The sequence below is a fragment of the Pipistrellus kuhlii genome, unplaced genomic scaffold, assembly GCF_014108245.1.
Source record: "Pipistrellus kuhlii isolate mPipKuh1 unplaced genomic scaffold, mPipKuh1.p scaffold_m20_p_31, whole genome shotgun sequence".
Lineage (NCBI taxonomy): Eukaryota > Metazoa > Chordata > Mammalia > Chiroptera > Vespertilionidae > Pipistrellus > Pipistrellus kuhlii.
The window spans coordinates 4,007,907-4,030,420 of NW_023425531.1; the positions used below are offsets into that span (position 1 = coordinate 4,007,907).

Genomic DNA, 22,514 nt, shown 5'->3' on the forward strand with positions numbered 1-22,514 from the left:
CCATTATTTGGAACAATGGCAATGGCTACTATCAGAGGCCAGCTGCACAGGAGTAGCTGTGGACTCACAAAAGATCCCTCTAGTTGTGGGGGAGGAGAATGAACTGGAATAAGACTGAAATTCTCTTTAGCTACTAGCATCAGCTTTTGTTAGCTCTTAGACAAGTTCTCTTCTTCCTTAATAGAAGGCACCAAATTAAGGCAAAAACCAATGAGTCATTTATTGCAGACATTTATTTCACATGTAAGTTTTCAAGAAGACATCTAAGTGAACATCAATACAAAACAATGAACAGAAAGACACTTATACTTGGAATAAATTCAGACAGGGCAAAGGCTTGTAGCTACACCAGTCACTCGGCCACTACTGGCCCTGCGGCTTCCCCAGTTGAGTCTTGTCTGTCACTGGGCACCAGACCTCACAAAATAGGCTTTCTTTACTCAGCCAGCTACCTGCATTGGCTATCAAGGTGACAAGCGCCATCTTTCCTTCTCTCCTGAGCAAGCTCCTGGGCTGCACACAGCATCCCTCTGCCTGAAGTGGGCAGTGGGCTCACTGGCTGGGCAGCCTGTTCTTACAGACTTTTCCTCATCCACACTGTGCTCCATAGCATCACAGAACTTTAGAGTCAGAGCAGTCTTGGCAATCAAATCCAACCTCTTCAGCTACGCAGCTTCGGCCAGAGAGGCTCTGATCTGTAGAATGACTCAGTAAATGGCAGCAACAGGACTAAAACTTGTCTCTTTTGGCTTCTGGTCCAATGCTCACTCCACCATGGGCAGGTAGCCTGGGCTGGGTAAATATATGTTAAGTTTTCCTCTTTAAAGAAGTAAAGTTTCCTTCCAGATGAATAAATTAGGCTGTTTGTATAATAAAATCAACAGTAAGAACTAGAGGTATTTGTGAGAGTAACAAAGCAAGCCTAGCCAGGGAATACAAGCCAGTTTCCAAAGTGCCTTGGGAAAGGTGTCAGAAAAGAAAATGTCTGTTTTTTATACCATTTAAAAAACATAGGATTTGAAACAATTTTCAAAGGAAGAAGACAGGGTTAAATAAATATGTTTTAGGTAGATGGTTAAGGTAGGTTGTAAATTTTGTTGGGCATTCTAGCAGCGAGAACAAAAGGAAAAAACCAGTAAGTTATAAAAATCACAGTGTTTTTAAAAGTATCCCCCCCACCCCCTCCCCCTCAGGATCAGAGCTGCAGCGCTGGTTCTGAGCTCTAAAGCAAGCTTTCTCCACAATGGTTGTAAAAGCAGTGCTATGTGGTAGAAAAGACACCACTCACTTTGACTTTCACATTCCTCTACAAAAGGATAAAATGCAACGAGTCTTGTGGAATGGTGAGCAGGACTTTCTGTCTCCTCAGAACAGAGACAAACTCCATTAAGTTAACTTAATACATGTCTCAGCAGCCCATCTGCAATCAGGAGTATTGCAGGAGAATCCAAACTCCACCTGAGCTGATCCCAGACCTCTGAGACTACACCAGAATCAGTGTCTCCCACAGGAGAAGGACTGGGTGTGAACCTTTCTGCCACTAGGGAAGTCTGAGAGACAGAGGGAAGGAACAAGATTTTAGGTGTGAGAAAAACACTTTTGCAAGTGAAGGTGGTTTTCTCATGATTGAGTCACTGACCTTTATAACTTGCATGTAATTGGCATTACCTTTTGCTGCAATACTTCTGCCATATTTCAAGGTACTTGAGTACAGGCACCGTGCTTCCTTTTTCATTTTCGTATCCCTCACTGTGCCTAGAACATGGCCTTAACACACAATGGTGCTTAATAAATATTTCTGGATAATTCACTTTTCCTGAATCATGCATCAGTCAATATAATTATCAATCCTATGTACATATTACTAAGTGATGACTTAATGTGAACCTTCTCTAGAGTTGGAATTCCAGAAGGTCTATACAGTGTAAGCACACGCCACTGGCACTAACACATCTGATTGTGCTCACTCAGCATACTACCAACACGAAGCTGCACTTACCTTTAAGTCTATGATTTAGACAACACACACCTGAGACCAATACAATAATGTATGTCAACGGTAATTGAGAAATAAAAATGATTAATAAAAGAGAAAAAAGGAAAGAAAATCTGACAACACAGAGGAAGTTAATCTATTCAGATGTGAACAAGCATAACATTTCCAAGTGTAAAGGAGAACATTTATCAACGTTTACCTGAGTCACCTGCCTTCCAGCAGGCCACACCCTATGGTGGCATCCAAAATGCCTACCCCTCTTGATACTCTGCTGAACAAGTTTCAACAGATTCAAACATAAAGGAAAAATGTTATCTTCAGATGTGTTCAAATAAGAGAGCACATGACAAAGGAGAGATAAGATCAGAAGAAGCGTGTACCCACAACCCTGACTCTGGTTATCTTTCCACCAAACGATGACTGCTCCCTATTAAAGCAACCAGCCTTGGGATACCAAATTTCATCTAACTTCTAGAAAGGAATGAACTATTTATTCATCTGAACCCTTCCTTCACTATTTATTGGGCTCAGAGCTAGGGGGTTATTAGAAAGATTTTTCAGGTAAACAGGTAAATGAAGAAAATTAATGTGTTCTGGATTGGAAATTTCCATAAATATTTCTGCTTTTACTTAATGAGCTATAGAATTGTATAAAGTACTCAGGGCTCTCCAGTGAGGGTCATGATTCTATAAATAAGATCTGGAAGCCCCAGAAAAGAGAATATTTAACAAACAGCCCTGGAAGTGCTGGTCTGGACAGAGGTAGCTATCTGATCGGCCTAAGGAGTCCTACTGGTTTTAGAAATATTTAATGTGTTGGGTCTCTACTTCTTCCTACCCCCTTAAAGTTTCAGAAAACTATGATTATATAATATTATACTAAAGTGTGAGGTTGGGAGGCATAAATATTCCAACACACATCATGTTTTAAATAAGAACCAGAGAAGTTACAGGGGAGTACTAGAAAGTTCTAAAATCCTTTACTTTAATTAGACACACCCACGAACATGCAGCCTAGTCAATCTGAGGAGAGTGTGGTAGCTCAGAAGAGCAGATAAAAGCACCCAGAACAAGAAGAGGTAAGTGTAGGACAGGGCTGGATTCTCACAGGCTGGAAAGCAGCAACCAAGAGGATTCAGTCTTCAGAGACAGAAAAGGTTGGTACACAGAGGATTATAGGTGATCAGTTGCTTCTCTTCTCTACAGAGGGCAAAGCACTGCTATCATGACTTCAGGGACAACACAGAGATTCTACCCTCACTATTCAGATCAACTTCTTGACACAAAACAATACACTGCAACAGACTTCTGATGAAAGTTATAAAATGTTCAGTCTCCTTTGTGGCTATCTTCAAAACCAAAATGAACTTGATGTAGGACTCCTGAAACTTCTACTCAAACATGAAACTCTGTGGTCAAGTTGCATCCAGAATCTCATGTGGTACATAACAAAAAAAGAAACCACCTTTCAGTGTTTTTCATCTTCTTGAAAACAACTCTCACCTAAATGGAAGGATCTTGATGTTGCTGGACATAGCAATTCCATAGCAATAGCCTCAACATATCGAAGATAATTCCATTCTGAACTTAGATAATTTATGTTCTCCCTTTTATTAAAGGAGAAGGTGGTCAAGTTAGAGGCAGAGGTGAGAACAGGATCCAAGTCTTTATTTTATTTATTTTCTCAAGCTTATCTTGGGAATTACTTTATAGCTAATAAAAGATCCCAAGAGTGAGATCAGGGTAGGATGGCTAAAGGGACATTAAAGAACAGAAGAGATCGTCATCAAAAAGTCTTTCTGAAATCGTCAGTTCTCCCTTTATGTGGGTTCTCTGGGGAATACATGGATGGAGGATGTGGTAGGAGCTTTTCTCTCACATGAACTTCCCGATGTTTGGTCAGAACAGAACCCTTACTGAAATGTTTGCCACAGTGGACATACCCATAGGGCTTCTCTCCAGTGTGCATTCTCCGATGTTCTCGAAATCGAGTACAGTTATTGAAACTCTTTTCACAATCCATGCATTTGTAGGGACTCTCTCCAGTGTGGACCCTGCGGTGGGCACTGAAATGAGAACTGTTGGTGAAGCTTTTCCCACACTCCCCACACTGATAGGGTTTCTCACCTGTGTGGGTTCTCTGATGTATGATGAGACTTGAGCTCTGACTAAAGCACTTCCCACACTCTGCACAGCTGTAGGGCTTCTCTCCTGTGTGGATTCTCTGATGAGCACCAAAGTTTGATGAATCATTAAAGCTTTTCCCACAGTCGAGACATTTAAAAGGTTTTTCTCCTGTGTGGATTCTTTGGTGTCTGATGAGGCTCCTGCTTCTACCAAAGCACTTCCCACAGACACTACACTTATAAGAGTTTTCCTTCTGGTGGGTCATCCGGCACAGAAGACGAGTACTCCTTCCAAAGCTTTCTCCATACTTGAGAAGTCTATAGGGTCTCTTGCCCATGAAAGGCCTCTGATGCACTACAGCTTTTCCCAAATCTCTAGGCTGAGACATCGGCTTTCCCTGTCTGATTCCTTGATGGTTTTCCCATTGTGTTCCTGAGATACGTTCTTTTTTACAATATTTACCTAGATCACTATTCTGGGAAACAACTCTTTTAGATTTTTCTATCAACATCTTGTGCTGCTCCATGTCCTTATATATTACCTGTGTTTCATCCTCCTTGATATTACTTCTAATTTCAAAATCTGAAAAAAAGACAATAAAAATTTCAGAGCAGTCCTGTATTAACATAAACATGGCCTTCAAAGCATCATCTATTAGGATCCCTGTACACTTCACTGGCTTCAGGTCCTTTTACTCTTCCCCAATTCATTATGTCTTACTTTTTTTTATTATTTTTTTAAATATATATTTTACTGATTTTTAAAGAGAGGAAGGGAGAGAGATAAAGAGCTAGAAACATCGATGAGAGAGGAACATCGACCAGCTGCCTCCTGCACACCCCCTACTGGGGATGTGCCCGCAACCAAGGTACATGCCCTTGACCGGAATCGAACTTGGGACCTTTCAGTCCGCAAGCCGATGCTCTATCCACTGAGCCAAACCGGTTTCGGCCATTATGTCTTATTTTCATTCAGTTCCAAGAATATCCAATAATACCCAGTTCAAAGTAGGCCTTCAGAAATGTCTTCTAAATTGAACTGCTCCTCATCTATGCCCTAATTCAGCGTTTTTCAACCACTGTTCTGCAGCACACTAGTGTGCCGCGAGATGTTGCCTGGTGTGCCGTAGGTGCAGACAAGAATTTTATAATTTTTCACTATTTTGTTTACTTAATATTTCATAATAAAGTAATTATAAAATACTTTCTTTGTGTTTATTTGATTCCTATTCAAGAGAATTACTTTATATATAGTCAATATAGGCACAGAGTTAAATTTTTTAACATTTTCTAATGGTGGTGTGCCTCGTGATTTTTTTCATGAAACAAGTGTGCCTTTGCCCAAAAAAGGTTGAAAAACACTGCCCTAATTAACCTGGTAGCAACTTGTTTTATCTTCCAGAAATTCCCCTCTAATTCATCCTGTTTTCAAAGTGTCATTTCTGTCCTAAAATACACTACATTACACTAGTGCATGGAGTAGATTCTATTGTAGTGATCAAGTCCAAATTTCCCGATGGACTTTTAAGTGCATCAATATTTAATCATATCCTCCTCGAATGTCCCCATCACTATTTTTCTGGCTGTCTCACACAGACCACACTAATTCAACCTTAGTTTTCACCGTTCCCCAAACTAGAATGATCTTCTCCATAGTCTTTCAGCTATAGCCCACGTTCACTGCAAGGTACATCTTGGATCACAGCTTTTTCTAGAAGTTCTCTAGATAGAGAGCATAAAATGGTGAAGAGACATAGGCTTTGGAATCAGACAGCTCTGGTTCTGATTCTGTCCTGGTCACTTAATTATGTTGTTTTGCATTAACTTTTTACTATAAAAAATTCAAACATGCAGAAAAGAAGAAAATTGTATATATTATACAATCAACTTTCATGAACCACACACCAGCTTTAACAATGATCTCTCATTGCCAATCTTGTTTCATCTTTATTCCTACATGCTCCCTGTTCCCTCTAACCATACTATTTTGAAACAAACTTCAGATACTGTGTTATTTCATTCATAAATATTTCACAAGTTGTGTAACTTAGGCCCAATCCAGACTTGGTTGATTATCAAACCTTTGTTCATAAGCATTTTGCTATACTGCCTTGTTTTTACTTGCCAGTTTCAACATTACTTTCCTTCCACATATTGAGTTGCAACTGCTGAAATCCCTCTGTCCCAAGCCGGACTGCTGTGGCATAAGCTGTGGGGAGGAGGCAGCCAGCAGTCATTCCATTAATTCAAGTAAAAAGCCCTGGCAATGCCACTGTTCAATTAGTTCTTTTGAAGCATTCTGAGTGGGTCTAATACTGCTTTGGAATCTGGAAGAAGTCATAGCCTTGTAGTAGTTGTTTCAGACAGAGCCTGATAATTTGATGACAGATTTGGAGTTCAACTTAAAAGACAAGATTCACAAGAGATGGTATCTCAGGACTTTGTTTCCAGAGTTATAAACCAGGGTACGATTTCAGCCTTCATACTACAATTTCCAAAATAATACTATCAGAAAGCATGTGTATGAATTTCCTCCTTCTTTAGTGTTTATTTTGAATGTACACAGAGTTTCAGAATGGAAATAACAACAGGAAAGGACAGAAAGATAAGAGCCCAGATAAGGATGGCTGGTGGAACATTAATACAAGGCCAATAGAGAAAATTGGTCTAGCCGAAACCAGTTTGGCTCAATGGATAGAGCATCGGCTTGGGGACTGAAGGGACCCGGGTTCGATTCCGGTCAAGGGCATGTACCTTGGTTGCGGGCATATCCCCAGTGGGGGTGTGCAAGAGGCAGCTGATGGATGACTCTCTCTCATCGATGTTTCTAGCTCTCTATCTCTCTCCCTTCCTCTCTGTACAAAATCAATAAAATATATTTAAAAAAAAAATTGGTCTGGAGATATTTACAGCAGTCTAGCCAACAGACACAAAGACTGAACTTGGGTATGGGCTACAGGAAACAAAGAGGGGACAGACAGAAGTTCTACAACAGTTGAAAAAAAGTGTTACGGCCTGGGTGTAAATAATGGGAGAGAAGGCATAAAAAATATCTCTGAAATTTTAAGTGTGGAGGACCTATAGGAGGACATAGGGAAGAGCCATGGGGTAGGAAGGATAGTGCTTTTAGTTTTGAAAGTTTAAGTCTGATGAGATGCTCACACGGGTTTCCAAGCATCAGTGGGAAATACCCAGGTGGAGCTGAGAACCAGGATAAAGCCTCTCTCTCTCTCATTTGGTCTCTGCCTGTCCTTTTTTTCATGCATATCACACATCACCGAGACGTTTGTTTCAGGCTTACTGACACCCTCCTTCGCCTGAGTTTTTCTCATGTATAATTCCAAATTTTCTCCCCCATAAAATTTTTAGTAGATATAAAACATTGCTTAACTCATACAGAAGAAACTGAGGCTGAAATCCCCAAAGCTGAATCACTAGAATGTAAGCTCCTTCTTTGAATAGAAGCATCATGAGCATACAAACTGCTTTACTATATCCCCTGTCCCTCAAACTGCACAGGACACTCAAATTTTTAATGAATACTCACGAATGACATGCAGCTGTTCTGCCACGACCTCATACAATTTGCTCTTCCTATGGCAGGACTGAAGTGCCAAATCTACTAATTTTTCAGTAAATCACACACCCTTTTAGACTACAACCCTCGATGATCCTTACCATTTGGGTTTTGCAGATCTGGAGGTCCCTGGAATTCTGACTCTTGTTCAATTTCTTCCTCACTCATTCTCTCGCTGCCAGAATCTTCTATTATTTCCTCTTGTGAGGACTCCTCAAGTTCCCAGCCTGTAGGTTCTTGGGGTTCAATCTCAATATCCTCTCTTTCTTGCCTTGAAGGTGGTGCGACTTCTTCTGGGGTGCTGGTGGAGGGGACAGATGCCCGAGAGTTTATCAGGGCATCCATTTCCTTGTAGAAAGCACAGGATTCTAGCATGTGACCATTTTTTACTTTGCGGTAGCTCTTCTGAAGGCTTTTGAACTTGGTCCTGCACTGTTCTGGTGTCCGGAGGAATCCACACTCCCGCAGCTGTTCTGCCACGACCCCATACAATTTGCTCTTCCTATGGCAGGACTGAAGTGCTTCATAAAACCGAGTCTCCCGGAGGATATCAAGAAAAGTCTTGGTCTCCTCGTAGCCCCAGTGTACACCTGCCATTCAAGGATAAAGTTCAAATATATATATAAAAAAAGGAGTCTGTAGCTTCTATACAAAATTACAAAATATAAGAAGTAAAAGAAAACAAATCCCACTCACAGTAGCAACAGGAACTATGATATGCCTGGTATAAGCTTTGCCAAAAATGAGATCTATATATATATATATATATATATAAATCTATAATGTTTTAAGACATAAAAGAACTAGAAAAAATAAAGAGATACTGTTTCTGGATAGGAAGAATCAGGTTGTACAGATGTCAATTCTCAGATGAATCTATTATATAAAGTAAAAATTCCAATAGGATTTTTAACTGAAATTGATAATATTAATCTCAGTTTACTTGGTAGAATGAAAATGCAGTCCCCCAACCTAACACTGGTTTGGTGATTAAGGATTTAGCTGTCTTTTCAATAGAATAATGGTCTGGGACACCCAGTAGGAACTTTCCCCCAAAGTTCCTATTACTTTTCTAACCAGTCTTCCTTGAAGAGTAGAACTATGTTCATTAGAGTAGTTTTTGAGGTCACTGAGTCCTCTATTTTGAGAGATGAAATGTTCTGTTAAGACAAGCATATGTCCAGCTTTTATAGCAGAACAAAACTTTCTAGGACATGTCAAAATACAGTTTGTTATACTCTACCTTTTGTGTTTTATAAGCAGGAAAAAGTCATTTCTATCCTTACCTTACTGGTTGGTCTCTTCCAGTCCCTCACTGGATTCCTGTATTTGAGACACTGTAAGAGCCCCACCCACATATCAATGGATTTCCAGATTGGTGAATACCTGTGCATGCTTAAGATATCTTTCAATCTTTTTCCTGAGAGCTATTTCTTTTGAACAGGTATAGTCATGTACCAGCTCTTCTGATTTATTTTTCCGTTCTGAGAACTTACCTTTTCATAAGGTAGAGAAACATTACTAGTAACAGTGATACCAGGCAATGTTTTATTGCATGTTAACATTTGCAGAATGCCTTCATGCATGTCATCTCACTTAACTAACAACAACCCTGGCATTCTCAGTCATACCTAACAGTTGAAAAAACTAAAGCTCAGAGTACTCAGACGATGTGTCTACTGTCATAATTATTAACTGGCAGTTAAGTCCTGCATGTCCCAGCACCCAAACTATACCAGTTTTGTTTTGTATGGTGCATGGTATATCTTCTCCTGTTCTTTTAATTTCAATGTCTCTATGTTATTATATTTAAAACTAGAGGCCTGGTGCATGAAAATTCATGCACTAGAGGGGGGGTCCCTCAGCCTGGCCTGACCTCTCTCACAGTCTGGGAGCCCTCAGGGTCAGGAGGGGACCAGGCAATCAGGGCAAGGCGACATCCTATCACACTTCTGCTGCTGCCACTGCTGGCAGTGCAAGTCTTGGCTGGCCCTGGGCAGCTAGGGGGCTGAGGGGACTGGGGTATTCCAGAGGCAGGTGCATGGAGTAGCTGGGCCTGCCTGAGGGTAGGCCAGGCCTTGCTGCATGTCTGCTGCCCCGGCGGGGCTAAGGAAACTGGGTACTGCCATCTTGTGGCTGTGGGTGCTGCAATGTTTGAGGGCGGGGTGGCCAATTAGCATATTCCCTCCTTATTGGCTATGGGCGCTGCCATCTTTGAGGGCACGACAGTCAATTAGCATATTCCTTCCTTATTGGCTGTGGACACTTCCATCTTTGTGATGGTGTGAGGGTCAATTTGCATATTCCCACCTTATTAGATTAGATGTATCTCTTGTAAGCAACGTAAAGTTGTTTTTTTTAAATGTACGACAGTCTTTTAAGTTTGCAATTGAAGATATATTTGGGTTTATATCCTCTTTTCTCTCATTTTAGAATTACATTTTTTACTCATTTTTTTTTTACTTACACACACTTTCACTGGTTATTCTAGATAGTATACTACAATCTAACACATTTGACTGCTTTATACCAAATCTCAGATAATGTTAGATCCTTAGAGCCCTCTGACTCCATTTCTCTTCCTCTCATAGGTCCCAAGTACTCAAAATCCAGGCTGTGCTCTAATCTCAAAAAGAACCCTCCATGGCCACTCAGAGCTATACTAAAACTGCACTGGGGGCAGCAACAGACACTTGAGAACACTATTAGTTACACGACCAGTCACAGTGATTGAGGCAAAGTGTGCATGACAGCACTCCTCAGGCCTTGTCACTTCTGGACTATTCTTTTCCCCACAAGACCACATCATCCATTTTCAAACCTAACAAAAGCACAATACTTACCACTCAGGTTCTGAAACAAGACGGGGGTACCACGGATCTCAGACTTCCGAATAAATTTGATGCCCATTTCCTCACTATCAGATTCTTCTGCAGCTTCCTCCTCCTCCATCAGACTGATCTGTTCTTTAGCACCGACACCAATTCTCTTTAGTCGAGGGAGAGACATAATCTCTTTTGGCTTGTCAGTGGGTGACACATGAGCTGCAGGGTTCAACAATGCATCCATGTCCTCAAAGAAGGCACAGGGCTCGAGCATGTGGCCGTTTCTCACTTTTCGGTAGCTCTTCTGGAGACTTTTGAACTTGGTCCGACACTGTTCCGGAGTTCGGAGAAAGCCACACTCTCGCAGCCATTCAGCTACAGCGCCATACACCTGGCTGTTTCTGGGGCAAGCCTGAAGTGTTTCATAAAAGCGAGATTCTTTGAGAATGGCGAGAAATGTCTTCGTTTCCTCATAGCTCCAATGCACACCTGCTATCTTTTCATCTTCTAAGCCCCACTGTTGCTGCTCTCTCCGCATCTTCCCTGCATTCCTTGCAGGAATCTGAACAGCATGAACTGACTTTTCCTTGATGCAATTGCTTCGTAAACTATTCCTTTTATTAGAGTAATGTAGACCTATGGTCCATGGCTCCTTTCTTTGCTCCATCTGGGCTATCTTGTTAGAAGTAGATACTGCACTTCCTATAGTAAGAGAAACATACTTCATACCAGATATAGAGATCATTCATTACTGCATGCCCACCTTCTGCTGAAGCATGCTCTCCTGGACCACTGTCCTCAAAGATCACTGTTGTTCAATGTGGCCAATCACCTCTCTTCTAGGATCCTCCTCCACCAGGACAGTGCACACTATAGTTATTGGTACATGATTCTCTGGCACAATCATCTACTAACTCAAACTATCATTTTACTCCCCATGTATATACCACTAATTTCTCCAGCTGGTTCTTAAGGGAAAACCTTTAAAGGCAAGAAACGTATTTTATTACCTTTGATTCCCTCATGTTATCTAACACTGTGCTAGGTTCAGAGTATGCTCCTGACCAGTATTTATTACTTATAAAATAAAGTGTGTTTATATCTGCTTCCCAGATCTCCCCATCCCAACAAAACACACACACTTACACACTAGGAGAGGTGAGAAGAATTCCTGGACACATGTGACAAGCTAAATAGGAAAATGATGTAAGAATCGGGAAGCAAACTGAGAATATGTTCTTGTACAATACTGTTGAGAGCAACTTGTCTTAAATGTGCATCCTAGCTCCACCACTGACTTTATTTTTTTGATCAGGGAAGTTTCTTAATTTCTCTGAACCTCAGTTTCCTAGCGAGAAATATCATCTATTCAAAGGAATGCTGGGAATATTAAGTGAATGATCATCTCTGAAGTGTCCAATGCCCAGTAAGTTTGTAGTAAAATTTAGTTTTCTTCTCTAGGTAACACACAAAGTGGCTTCAGGGAATTCTCCTAGAGAAACAGCATCAAATCAAACCTCCTGAAAGAACCCTGGAGATGGAAGTTTGCTCTTCATTTTTACATGAGAGAATTAAGTGTATGGACAACGTGAGTTCAATATCTATAAGGACTAGGTTGGCAACATAACTCCATGAGGTGGCAATTCAGCATGAGCTCTCTTATTCTGTGGGTCCATGGTGCTTGGCATTTGCTATTTCAAGAGATACTGGAAATCCAGATTTACAAACTAAATTTAAATTTAAAATGCTATGCAAGGCCAAAATATGTGTATAGACTAGACAATGAGCCATTAGTTTATAATCTATGATAAAAAATTAGGGCGGGGTCTCTGGGCCTCAGTCTTTATACTCTATGATGATATGTGAAGATGCTGGGCTAAATCTGTACTAAAAGATGGTCCTTATTGCACTCCTGCAGAGTTTATTAAGGACTAGTTCAGCATTTTCTAGGTCCGAATGCTGTGTGATCCAAGACAATATAGACAATATCTATAGTAGGTAGATGGCTGGGATGCCCACTATTTTGGGAAGAATGCTTTGTTATTATTGTGTCATAAGTTGGTCTTTTTTTTTTTTAATATTGCTTTCTATATAAACAACTATTGGTTTATCTTATTCATTCAATTTGACATGCTCCATTTTATAATCTCTATATTTTAGTGTCCATATGTAGCATTGTCCAATGGAATTTTCTGTGATTTCAAAAATGTTCTATAACTGTTGTTAAATACAGCTACCAAATTCCTTAAATGTGGCCACTGCCACTGAGAAACTGAATTTTTAACTTTATCTAATTTTATAAATTTAAATAGCCATACGTAGCTAGTGGCTACTGTATGATAGTACGAAACATCTCTAGTGTATATTAGTGCATGTTTTAGGCCTACAATTTTAGTTATATGTAGTCTTTGACTTGTAGCTTGCCTCTGAGTGAAGTCCTACTGCTAAAGCAGTTTGCTTGTAAAGTGACGCATCAATGGTGATATGTGCCTGTAAATATATGCTATTTAAATAATTCACAACATATTATTGAGGTTATTGTATTAAAATTAATTTTTTTCTATTTATAAGATTTCCATCCACATAACAAATATTTGCTGAGCACCCACCCATGTGTCAGGCCCTGTAAAAATTGTTGGGTTTACTATAGTAAAACAAAAACAAATTCCTAAGAGACTTTGTGAATGGAGTCTTTAGGCTATATGGGTAAGTTTACATTGAGATAATATAAATATGACAGTCACATATAACACTTCTCCAATGTTTTAGTCACTAAATTATAAGCATATAAATTTTAAACTGGAACAGAGGAATGAGTAAGGCAAGAGAACATGGATAAGTCGTTACTAGGTCTAGTAAGCTAGATTGCAAAAATGATTTGACAACCCATGAAAGTCTTTTAAGTGTTAACATTTATAACTATTTTATCATCAGTAGAATAAATACATTATAAATCCCCAAATCTTTTATCCAAAAAGGGAAAGAATCCTTACCCAGGGAGACCATGTTCCCAGTACTCTCTTCCCTTATATCCCGGTAGAGGTCTCTGTGAGCAGGAATCTGATGCACACTCTTTTTGTGGGAAAAACCTCTCGCCAAGTGGACATCTTTCACTGGTCCCTGTAACAACACTAACAGCAATGACTACCAAGATAACCATGTGGGTCTTTGAAGGATGAACAATATTGAATGAAGCACAGAAGGGCCTTAAAGAATTATAATAAAATCAAGGAACCAAGTGTAAATAGGGCCGAATGAATCAGAAGATACTATAAAGAATCATAAGACAGATGATTCACCAATGTGTGTCATTACCCAGAAAAATGTCCAATCTTTTCTGAAAAAGGAACAAGGGGGAAAAGTTTCTTGGTTGGAGTATAAAAATCTGAGGACAGGAAATCATTGTGACTGAATACCCTAGAAAGGAAGGCCAGGGAGGACAATACAATTTACCTGAGACACAACAGGAAGTTTTGTGGTTGTTACTTCCTGATCTATAGTGTTCCATTCTTCATCAGGGATGGGAACCCAGGGAGTAGGGCAAGCTGTAAAAGAAACAATCAATTGGTGTGCCGCCTCTGGTCCTTTAATTCATGCTGCTTGTCCTTTTAAGAAATGAGTATGTTACAAAAAAGCAACAATAAACTGATCATTTTAAGAAATGAGCATGTTACAAAAAAAGCAACAAATATAAACTGATCATTTTCTCCATGAATTCAGTAACTTAAAGTAGGACTCAAAAATGCTAGTGCTTTTAGGGAGTAAGCAGATAAAGCACATCACGAAAGGGGCCAGGCAAGGTGTGTGGGGAACGAGAGAGCACATGACCTGTCGAAAGGGTACAGCAATGCTCAGTCCCAGATGATGCTTCTTTGTGAGACTTTGGACCTGGAATAGCCAAGCTTCTAATTTTTTTCAAGAGAAGTCAGAATTTTGTACAAAATATTAAAAGTCTTGAGAACTAAAACCAACCAACCAAACAAAACCCCAAACCAAAAACCTTTCTGTAGGTGAAACAAAACAGGCCTGGCTTGGCATGTGCCTGATCTATTTGTAACCTCTAGTATAAGTTAATCCCTATCAGTATGCTAAAGAAGCTACAAGATCCTGAACACTGCAGGCAATACACCCCTTGAAAGATGGAATGAAGATATACAAACTTATATACAGCAAGTCTGTAGTCTAACTTCTACTTATGAACTATTTAGAAAAAACTTCCAGAATAAATATCACTGTGACCAAGAATTCAAAAGCTTGTTACACTACTTTTTTTTTTTTTTACACTACTTTCTATAAAAGCAAATCAAATTCCTTCCTTGGAAACTTATTATTCCCTTAGAATTATAAGGCTGAAATTACAAGTCTTCTTTTAGAATTCACCTAAGATATTTATCCTTCAAATTTTCTATCCTGCACACTCCTAAGTACCTCAACAGACCAAACTTTCCACTTTAGGAATTCCTTATCACTTTGGGATGGCAAAATCCAGAAACACCATGAATTTACTGGACTAAACTTATCAGCTAAAGTAACTGGGAGTATTTAATCCACGTGATAAGGGAATTTAGATACTGATGAACACATACTAGAAACTTCAGAAACCATTACATTTGCAATGCATTCTATCATAATATAAATTTTGAGAGGGAAAAGGAGGTACAGTATACAGTATGGATCTTGTCTTTTGGTGAGGAGTTGTGTAAGTCAGATTTGAAGTTTAAAAATAATCATGCCATTATGGGAGAAAGGAAACTAACATTAACTGAGCCCTATTGTGCTCTGGCTTTCTTACAATGCCTCATTTAATCTGTACCAACCTCATTATTTTCCTTTTACAAATGACAGAATGAAAGTTTGAGAAGTTACCTGGCAAAGGACACAGATAAAGAATGGCAGAGTTGGGTTCTGAACCCAGGTTGTCTGTCACTTCTATGCATTAATGCTCTTGCTAATATTACTTGCCCAAGATCAGAGAAGGAGGGGCAGAGATAGGATGTAAGCCCGTCTTTTACAGCAGGTTCAATGATCTTTCCATTCTTCTCTTTCAGCCTGACACCACACTGCCAGGGATGGAGAGATCTCTGTGGACTGCAAAGGACAGGGTGCTTGTTTCCTTGTGTCTGACTTGAATTGTGAATGACCCGAGCAGCTATGAACATCAGTGCCCCTTCTCTATGCAGTCTTATGTTTATCCTTCTCATATGCCAATTACATAATGCCTAACTTATAAGTCAATTTCTAAAAATAAATGTCTTATTTACCTTTCAGTTTTTCAAGTTCTTTGTAGTCAGCCAAGAACACATCCACATATACACATGGCAGGACTAAAAACACAAGCTGATTACAGAATGGAGATTCTTAAGTAACACTACAAGACTTCAAGGCCTGCTTGGGCAGTTTTTCTAGGTTCAATCTTTAAGATCCCTTTTACTTACCTATTAAAGTCTTTTCCCCCAATATTCAATTTATTCTCAAATATGTATTGAGAGGACAGTACTCTGAGCAAGCCACAGGTAGGACTGAAAAATAAATCTGCCATGGTCTGCCCTTGGCATCTCTGAGTTCTTACCATTCTTGGGTAAGGGCCGCAGCTCTCTCTTTGGGGTCGGCTGCTCCTGGTGTCCTGAGTGCAGGCTTCCAGCTTCTTCCCGGGATACCACTCCGGGCTGGGTCTCTGGGGGAGAATCTGCCACATCCCACACTGCTGCACGTGGGGCTTGTTTCTCTGACCGCACAGGGCTGCAAACCTGGGAAATAAAGCCAAAGCCATAGTGAACAAAGGGAGAAAAAGACAGCAAAGAAGGCAGGACGACATGAGAACGAATGACACTGCACCTCATTTCCAGTGTAGGCTCTAAGGGTTAATAGAACTGTCTGTCCGTAAGTCTGGATGTAAGGGAATGGAGAGTGCTCTTTAGTAATAGAGATCTGTCAGGGGTGAAGTACAGCACCTTCTTGTCATTAAAATAGAGATTTGAGTCCTCACATCTACTAGTAGGCTCACAGAGAATTGAGTTATCAGAACACAAATTCACTGGTGAAATGAAAACATACTACTAAGCTTAATCTCCACATCTCATGTCTATCCTTGATGGACACAGAAACGTGCTGGCAGTCAGAACTTGACACAAATGCAAATCCTCTGCAAGGGGAAACTGCAAATCTGGCAGCATTTCATGAGGTTAATGGAAGAACTGCTGAAAAACAACCAGAAGATCGTGCAAAGCCACTGACAAATGCAGACGTGGCCGTTACACTGGAGAAGAGTGACGGGATGATGGCGTTGAGGTAGCCTAAGACAAGGACCGGCATGGTGAAGGATTTGAGAGGGCCCCGGGATCACTGCTGAAGTCCTTACCGCCCCCGCCCCCCAGCAGCTCTCTTTAGGATCAAGCTGCAAAAGTTAAACCCCGTGGAGCATAAATTTTCGCATAAAATTTATTTTTTGGGAAACATTAATGCCAAGACTTGAAACTAATATTTAGGTGAATACGGTTTAGTTTCATTTGCAAGATAACTGTTTGAAGCAAAGCTTTTTGTTCTACTTGCTATTCAAGTGGATTCACGTTGAAGGTCTTTGATTAGTACCACTATCCTTCCACAATGGCGCTTCGTGCACCGCACCCCTGCCTCACCCACCCCTTCTTTCTAAGCAGGAAAAGGAGAAGGCGCTCTCACCGGCTGTCTCCGCCTTCCAGCCTCCTTCTCCAGGTGGACCACCAGGGCCACCGCCTCCTCGCCGCTCTCCGGGCACTGCTTCCGCGCCCGCGCCTGGATCCTCTCGGGCAGCACGCTGAGAAACTGCTCCACCACCAGCAGCTCCAGGATCTGCTCCTTGGAGCGCAGCTCGGGCTTCAGCCAGCGGCAGCAGAGCTCCCAGAGTTTGCTGAAGGCTTCGTGGGGGCCGCTCACGTCCGCGTAGCAGAACTGCCGGAAGCACTTGCGGGAGGTCTCCGAGGCGGAGCTCCCCGGGCCTCCCAGCACGGGCTCCGAGGCCCACGCGGGGGCCCGCTCCACCTTCATCATCAGGCACCCCTCAGCCTCCAGCGGGGCGTCCATGCTCCACCCGGGGTCAGCCTCCCGTCCGGCCAGCCCTCCGAGGGCAACCCGCCTCCTGGGAGCGTGGGGAGGCGGCCTCAGCGGGAACAGCCACTCCAGGCTGATGGATCAAATCTGCCCTCGGCCCTGGAAACCGCAACCATGCGCCCCGAAGGCCCCACACCGGGCCTCCTCTCCGAGCGAGGCGCGCTCCCGCCGTGCGGTCGTGCGGGGGGCATTTTTATGCCGTGGGACCCGGAGGCTGGAGGAAATCCGAGGGGCCGCGGAGAGGGCGCACAGCCAGGCCAGGAGGGTGTGCGGGTTCTCAGGGTCGGGCTCCCGGGAGGCCAGGCCCGGGTGGGAGGGGCCGGTGTGCAGGCCCCGCCGGCCCCGGGTTCGAGGCTCGGGCCGGGCGGCGCGCGCAGGCCGCCGCGGTGGTCGGTGCGGCGGGCGGTGTCCCGGGCCCAAGGCGGCCCCGCTGTCCTCACGGACCCTCCGCGCCCAGGACAGGCCGCGCGGCGGTTCCCCCGAGGGGAGGGCAGTCGCGGGGCCAAGCCGACCACTCCGAGGGCGGCCACCGGCTCCCCGCACCGCCGCGTCCGCTCCGCCCGCGGACTGCGCGGGGGGCGCTGGGAGCCGCGGCCACGCATGCGCCGCCCGCGACCTCGGCCGCAGGACCCGGGTTCGCCCTCCCGCCGGCGAGGGGCTGAGGCGGGAGCGGGCGGCACGGCGGTCTCGCGAGAGCGCGCGGCGCGGGGACTGGCCGACGGGGGCTCCAGGAGCGCGGGCGACGCCGAGGCGCTGCGGCGCAGGGATGCCCAGGGGTCGTGGGGGACGTGCGGGGAGGGCTGCGGGGATCCTCCCTCACCCCGGGCACCCGGGAGGCCGGGGGACATCTGCGAGGTGGGGTGCCCGCATGGGGAGGCGCTGCGGAGTCCTTTCTGCGCGGGCCGGCCGGCGGAGGGGCGAACGGAGGCTCTGTTTCTCCCGCCTTGGCCACGTGCTGGCGGCGACCTCGGCCTTGTCCTGCGGCACCGCTGCAAGGGGCACCGCCAGGAGGGGCAGCGCCTGTGAGGGGCACCACCTGCCAGTGGCAGCACCTGCTAGCAGTGGCCCGCAGAGCAGCATGCCACCTGGCTGCCCTTGGCCTTGGGTTCTGGCGGGGCTCTTTGGATGTCCCAGTGATTTGACGTGACCGGAGGGGCCTGTGCCCTGAGCCCCAGACCAGGTCGTATTCACTTTCCGGCGGCAGCGCCAGGAACGAGCTGCCAGGGTCTCTCAGCTTCCGTGGGGACCCCCGACCATCCTGTGCTCACCACCCCGCCCTCTGTTGACCACATGCCAGATCAGTGGGCAAAGCAAAAAGTCCGTGTTCCGGAAGGTAGAGGGCCTATTGGAAAACGAATCGCAGTGACTTTAAATATTTTTATTTTTTTCGATTGGAGTTGATATTCACTATTGTATTAGTTTCAGGTGTGTAAGTCAGCGTGAAAAGTCCCAGCTTCAACTGTATGTGCACATTCTAGGAGCGCAGGGGCTGGGCGTGCCTCTAACCAACAGGCATTCTGGGAGAGAGGGTCGGTCAGAAGTAGGCCAGGATGGTCTTACCCAGCTTTCTTGTCTTTCATTCTCTTTCTCCCCCCTCCCCCGCCCTTTAAAAATATTTTTATTGATTTCAGAGAGAAAGAGAGAGGAAGAGAGAGGTAGAAACATCAATGATGAGAATCATTGTTGGACTGCCTCCTGCACGACCCCTACTGGGGATCAAGCCCCCAACCGGGCATGTGCCCTTGACCCGAGTGCAACTCAGGACCTTTCAGTCCGCAGGCCCACACTCTATCCGCTGAACCAAACCGGTGAGGGCTCTTCTTTCCCTTTAAAATAATGGTGATAGGTTGTGAGTACAAGCAGGGTCCCTGCCGTGCTGAGCTTTCAGCCTGGTGGGAGAGGCAGGCATTAGTCAAAGAGCCAACAAACTAACCTGCACTTGCAACTGTGAACGTGATGCTGAGAACCTGGCATTTTAGAGGGTTGACCTCATCAGGAGGTCTGGAGGCTTCCTTTGAAGAAGCAATGCTAGGGAGGAGATCCAAAGCAGGAGTAAGAGCTGATGGTGCCAATTCTAGTCGCACAGCAATCCAATAGAGCAGGTAGGCTTACCTCTTTAGAGGTGAAGACATTGAGATCTCAGCAAGGCAATAGGTAAGGTTACTTCAGATTGAGCCAAGGATAGGGTCTTTTATGACCCTGGGCCGTTTGGTGGTTTTAAGAGAAGCAAGTGTCACAAGCAGCCCAGGGACATTGGAGACCAGGGGTCACAAACTGAAAAGCCTGTGGGGCTCAGGCAGATATAGAATTGAGTGAAGTAGGAAAAGGGTAAACAATAGGGGATGGTAGGGACTGGGGCAAACTGGAGGCCTCACTTTTTATGTAAGTGAAACAGCCTGTGTTAGGGCTAGCATCATGGTTATGGTTTTTTTTTTGGTTAAGCATTTTTAAGTAATTGGCAAGTACATTTATCTCTTCTACTAGAATGTTGCTCAGTGTTGCAGGTTTCTTTTCCACCATATATTCCAGGTGCTGAGAGCAGTGCCTCATATGTAGTTGGCATTCAACCTCAAAACCTCATCTACTGTCCATAGCGTCTGAACAGTTCTTCCTGTGTGTGCAGTTTCACAGGCTTTGAAACACTTTTACTTTCATTTTTAAATTTTATCCACAAGATTCCGACAGCTCCTTATTTGCTTCTGACATGGCTGCTGCATGTAAAGATCCTAACTGTCTCCCACCCCGAAATATTTACCTGCCTTCCTTTTGAACTTCTCCACTCTCTTCATATCTTAGCTCCTCTCCATCCTGATATGCTTGGCATCACATCTTGGTTCCCTCTGCTTATCTAGCCCATTTTATATTTAATTTTTTTCCCCGTTTTTACCTAGAACTTTAGGTATTGACCTTGGATCCATCATCACAAATGAGGCACCCCTCCTTCCACTCAGCCTCAGCACTGCAACTCCAGGCTACCCCAGCTTCTTTTGGTCAGGGAGGTACATGAGAGGTTTCATTTCCTAGAAACTTTTCTCCTAAGACATCTTGCTCCAGAGAAAGTGATCACACCCAGACATTTGCACTTCCTGTTCATCAGATGGACTTGAGCAAGACAAACTCTCAGATCTTCATCAGATAATTGTAACCGTGTCTCCTTTAGGCTGCTCTTGGAGTGAGGTAGTAGAGCCTGCTCTTTATTATCTCTTAGGTGCAGGGTCATCAGATTTTCAGGAATCATTTTTTTTTGTGTGTGTGTGTGTACGTGGCCTCTCAGTAGCACACATGCACATGCACATATATGTATATTTTAATGGAAATTTTCAAACACAATGTAGGATTTTCATGTTCTTATCTTCCAGCTTTAATAATTAGCAACTCATGGCCAATCTTGTCTTCTCTATATGTCTACCTACTCCCCTTATCCTGGATTATTTTGAAGCAAGTCCCAGACATCATATTACTTTATTTGTAACAGAATCTATAGCTAAAAGACAGGAACTCATTTAAAATACAACTTCAATATAATCATAAACCCTTCCTAAAAAAGCATAAAAAATTCCTCAGTATCTTTTTCTTTCACAGCTTATTTGTTTGAAAGGTAGTTTGCAAAGGCAAAAAGGATCATAGATGCTGGCAGGTAAAAAGAACAAATTTTCTCCACATTTTCTAGGTAGGTGTTTACAGTTACTTCAGCATGAAAATGTTGGTGCCTTGGGAACGGAAAAGCAGGTTGTCGAAAAAGGTGAACAAATATAGGCTAATAAATGAAGGAGATCATGCTTCTTGGAGACATATTGGAGGAGTGGTTATTTTTTTAAGACCCCACTCTCTGATCTGACCCATTCCCAGGGGTGCTCTCTTCCCATGATCCCCGGGGAACAGTCAAACCCGTCTTTCCTAGGTAATACATCTGCTATACAGCTGTCATTTTATAAGCAGCCTTAAGTGTGATCTTTTGATTCCACATGTAAGTGAAAGCATATAGTATTTATCTGCCTGACATTTCACTTAGCATAGTACACTCTAGGTGCCAGGTGAGTACTTGAAACATTAGGGTGATCACTTCGTAATGTATGTGATTGTCTAACCACTATGCTATATACCTAAAATTAATACAAAATAATGCCAAACATAAACTGCAATTAAAAATAAAATTAAACATTTCTACCATACAAATAGCATTTATGTTTGTTTAATATTAGGAAAATATCTAGCAAAGTAAAAAAGGCAATTTTTGCACAGCATTCCTCTGTCCATGGTGCTGACATACCAGCCCTTAGGCTGGCAACCAGAAGATGGGATTGAAAGTAGAGCTACCAAGTGGGAGTTCCATTTTCAGTTTTTTGAGGAAACTCCACACTGTTCTCCACAGTGGTTGCACCAGTCTGCAACACCACATGACCTCACTCATTTGTGGGTAATAAAGAACGTTATAAACTGATGAACCAAAAGATAGATATAGAGATAGTATATCAACAAGCAGACTGTCAAATTACAGCGGGGAGGGGAGGAAGATCTGGGGGAGATAATAGATCAACCGAAGGACTTTTATACATGCATATAAGTACAACCAATGGACATAAAACTCTGGGGATGGAGGGGATGTGTGGAAGGGAGGGGGGCAAAAAAAATCAATAAAATATATATATAAAAAAAGACAACTCCAAAAAAAAAAAGAAAAAGAAAAAAGAAAAAAAAAGAAAGCAGAGCTACCATAAAAGTGAATATTAAATATACATTAAATAGTACCAGAAGTGCTGTCTGTGCCTGTACTAAGATAAAAAGCTCCTGCTGGGGATTTCCTAGTAATGCCAGTTACTTCTTTCTTCTTTCATATCCTGCAAATCCAATCTATATTTTTTAAAATTGAAAAGGAAGTTAAAAGTTGAATATGTGTGTATTCG

General features: G+C 43.0%; 1 protein-coding gene across 1 annotated transcript; it reads right to left on the reverse strand.

The window, feature by feature from the left end:
• Positions 1-214: 214 nt before the first annotated feature.
• Positions 215-18,231, reverse strand: ZKSCAN2 (zinc finger with KRAB and SCAN domains 2). Its single transcript, XM_036460187.2, has 7 exons — positions 17,203-18,231; positions 16,094-16,271; positions 13,978-14,069; positions 13,518-13,644; positions 10,543-11,226; positions 7,801-8,289; positions 215-4,705 (listed from the first exon to the last, which is right to left on the reverse strand). The coding sequence occupies exons 1-7, from the start codon at positions 17,581-17,583 to the stop codon at positions 3,783-3,785; spliced, it is 2,874 nt and encodes a 957-aa protein (XP_036316080.1). The 5' UTR covers positions 17,584-18,231; the 3' UTR covers positions 215-3,782.
• Positions 18,232-22,514: the final 4,283 nt, after the last annotated feature.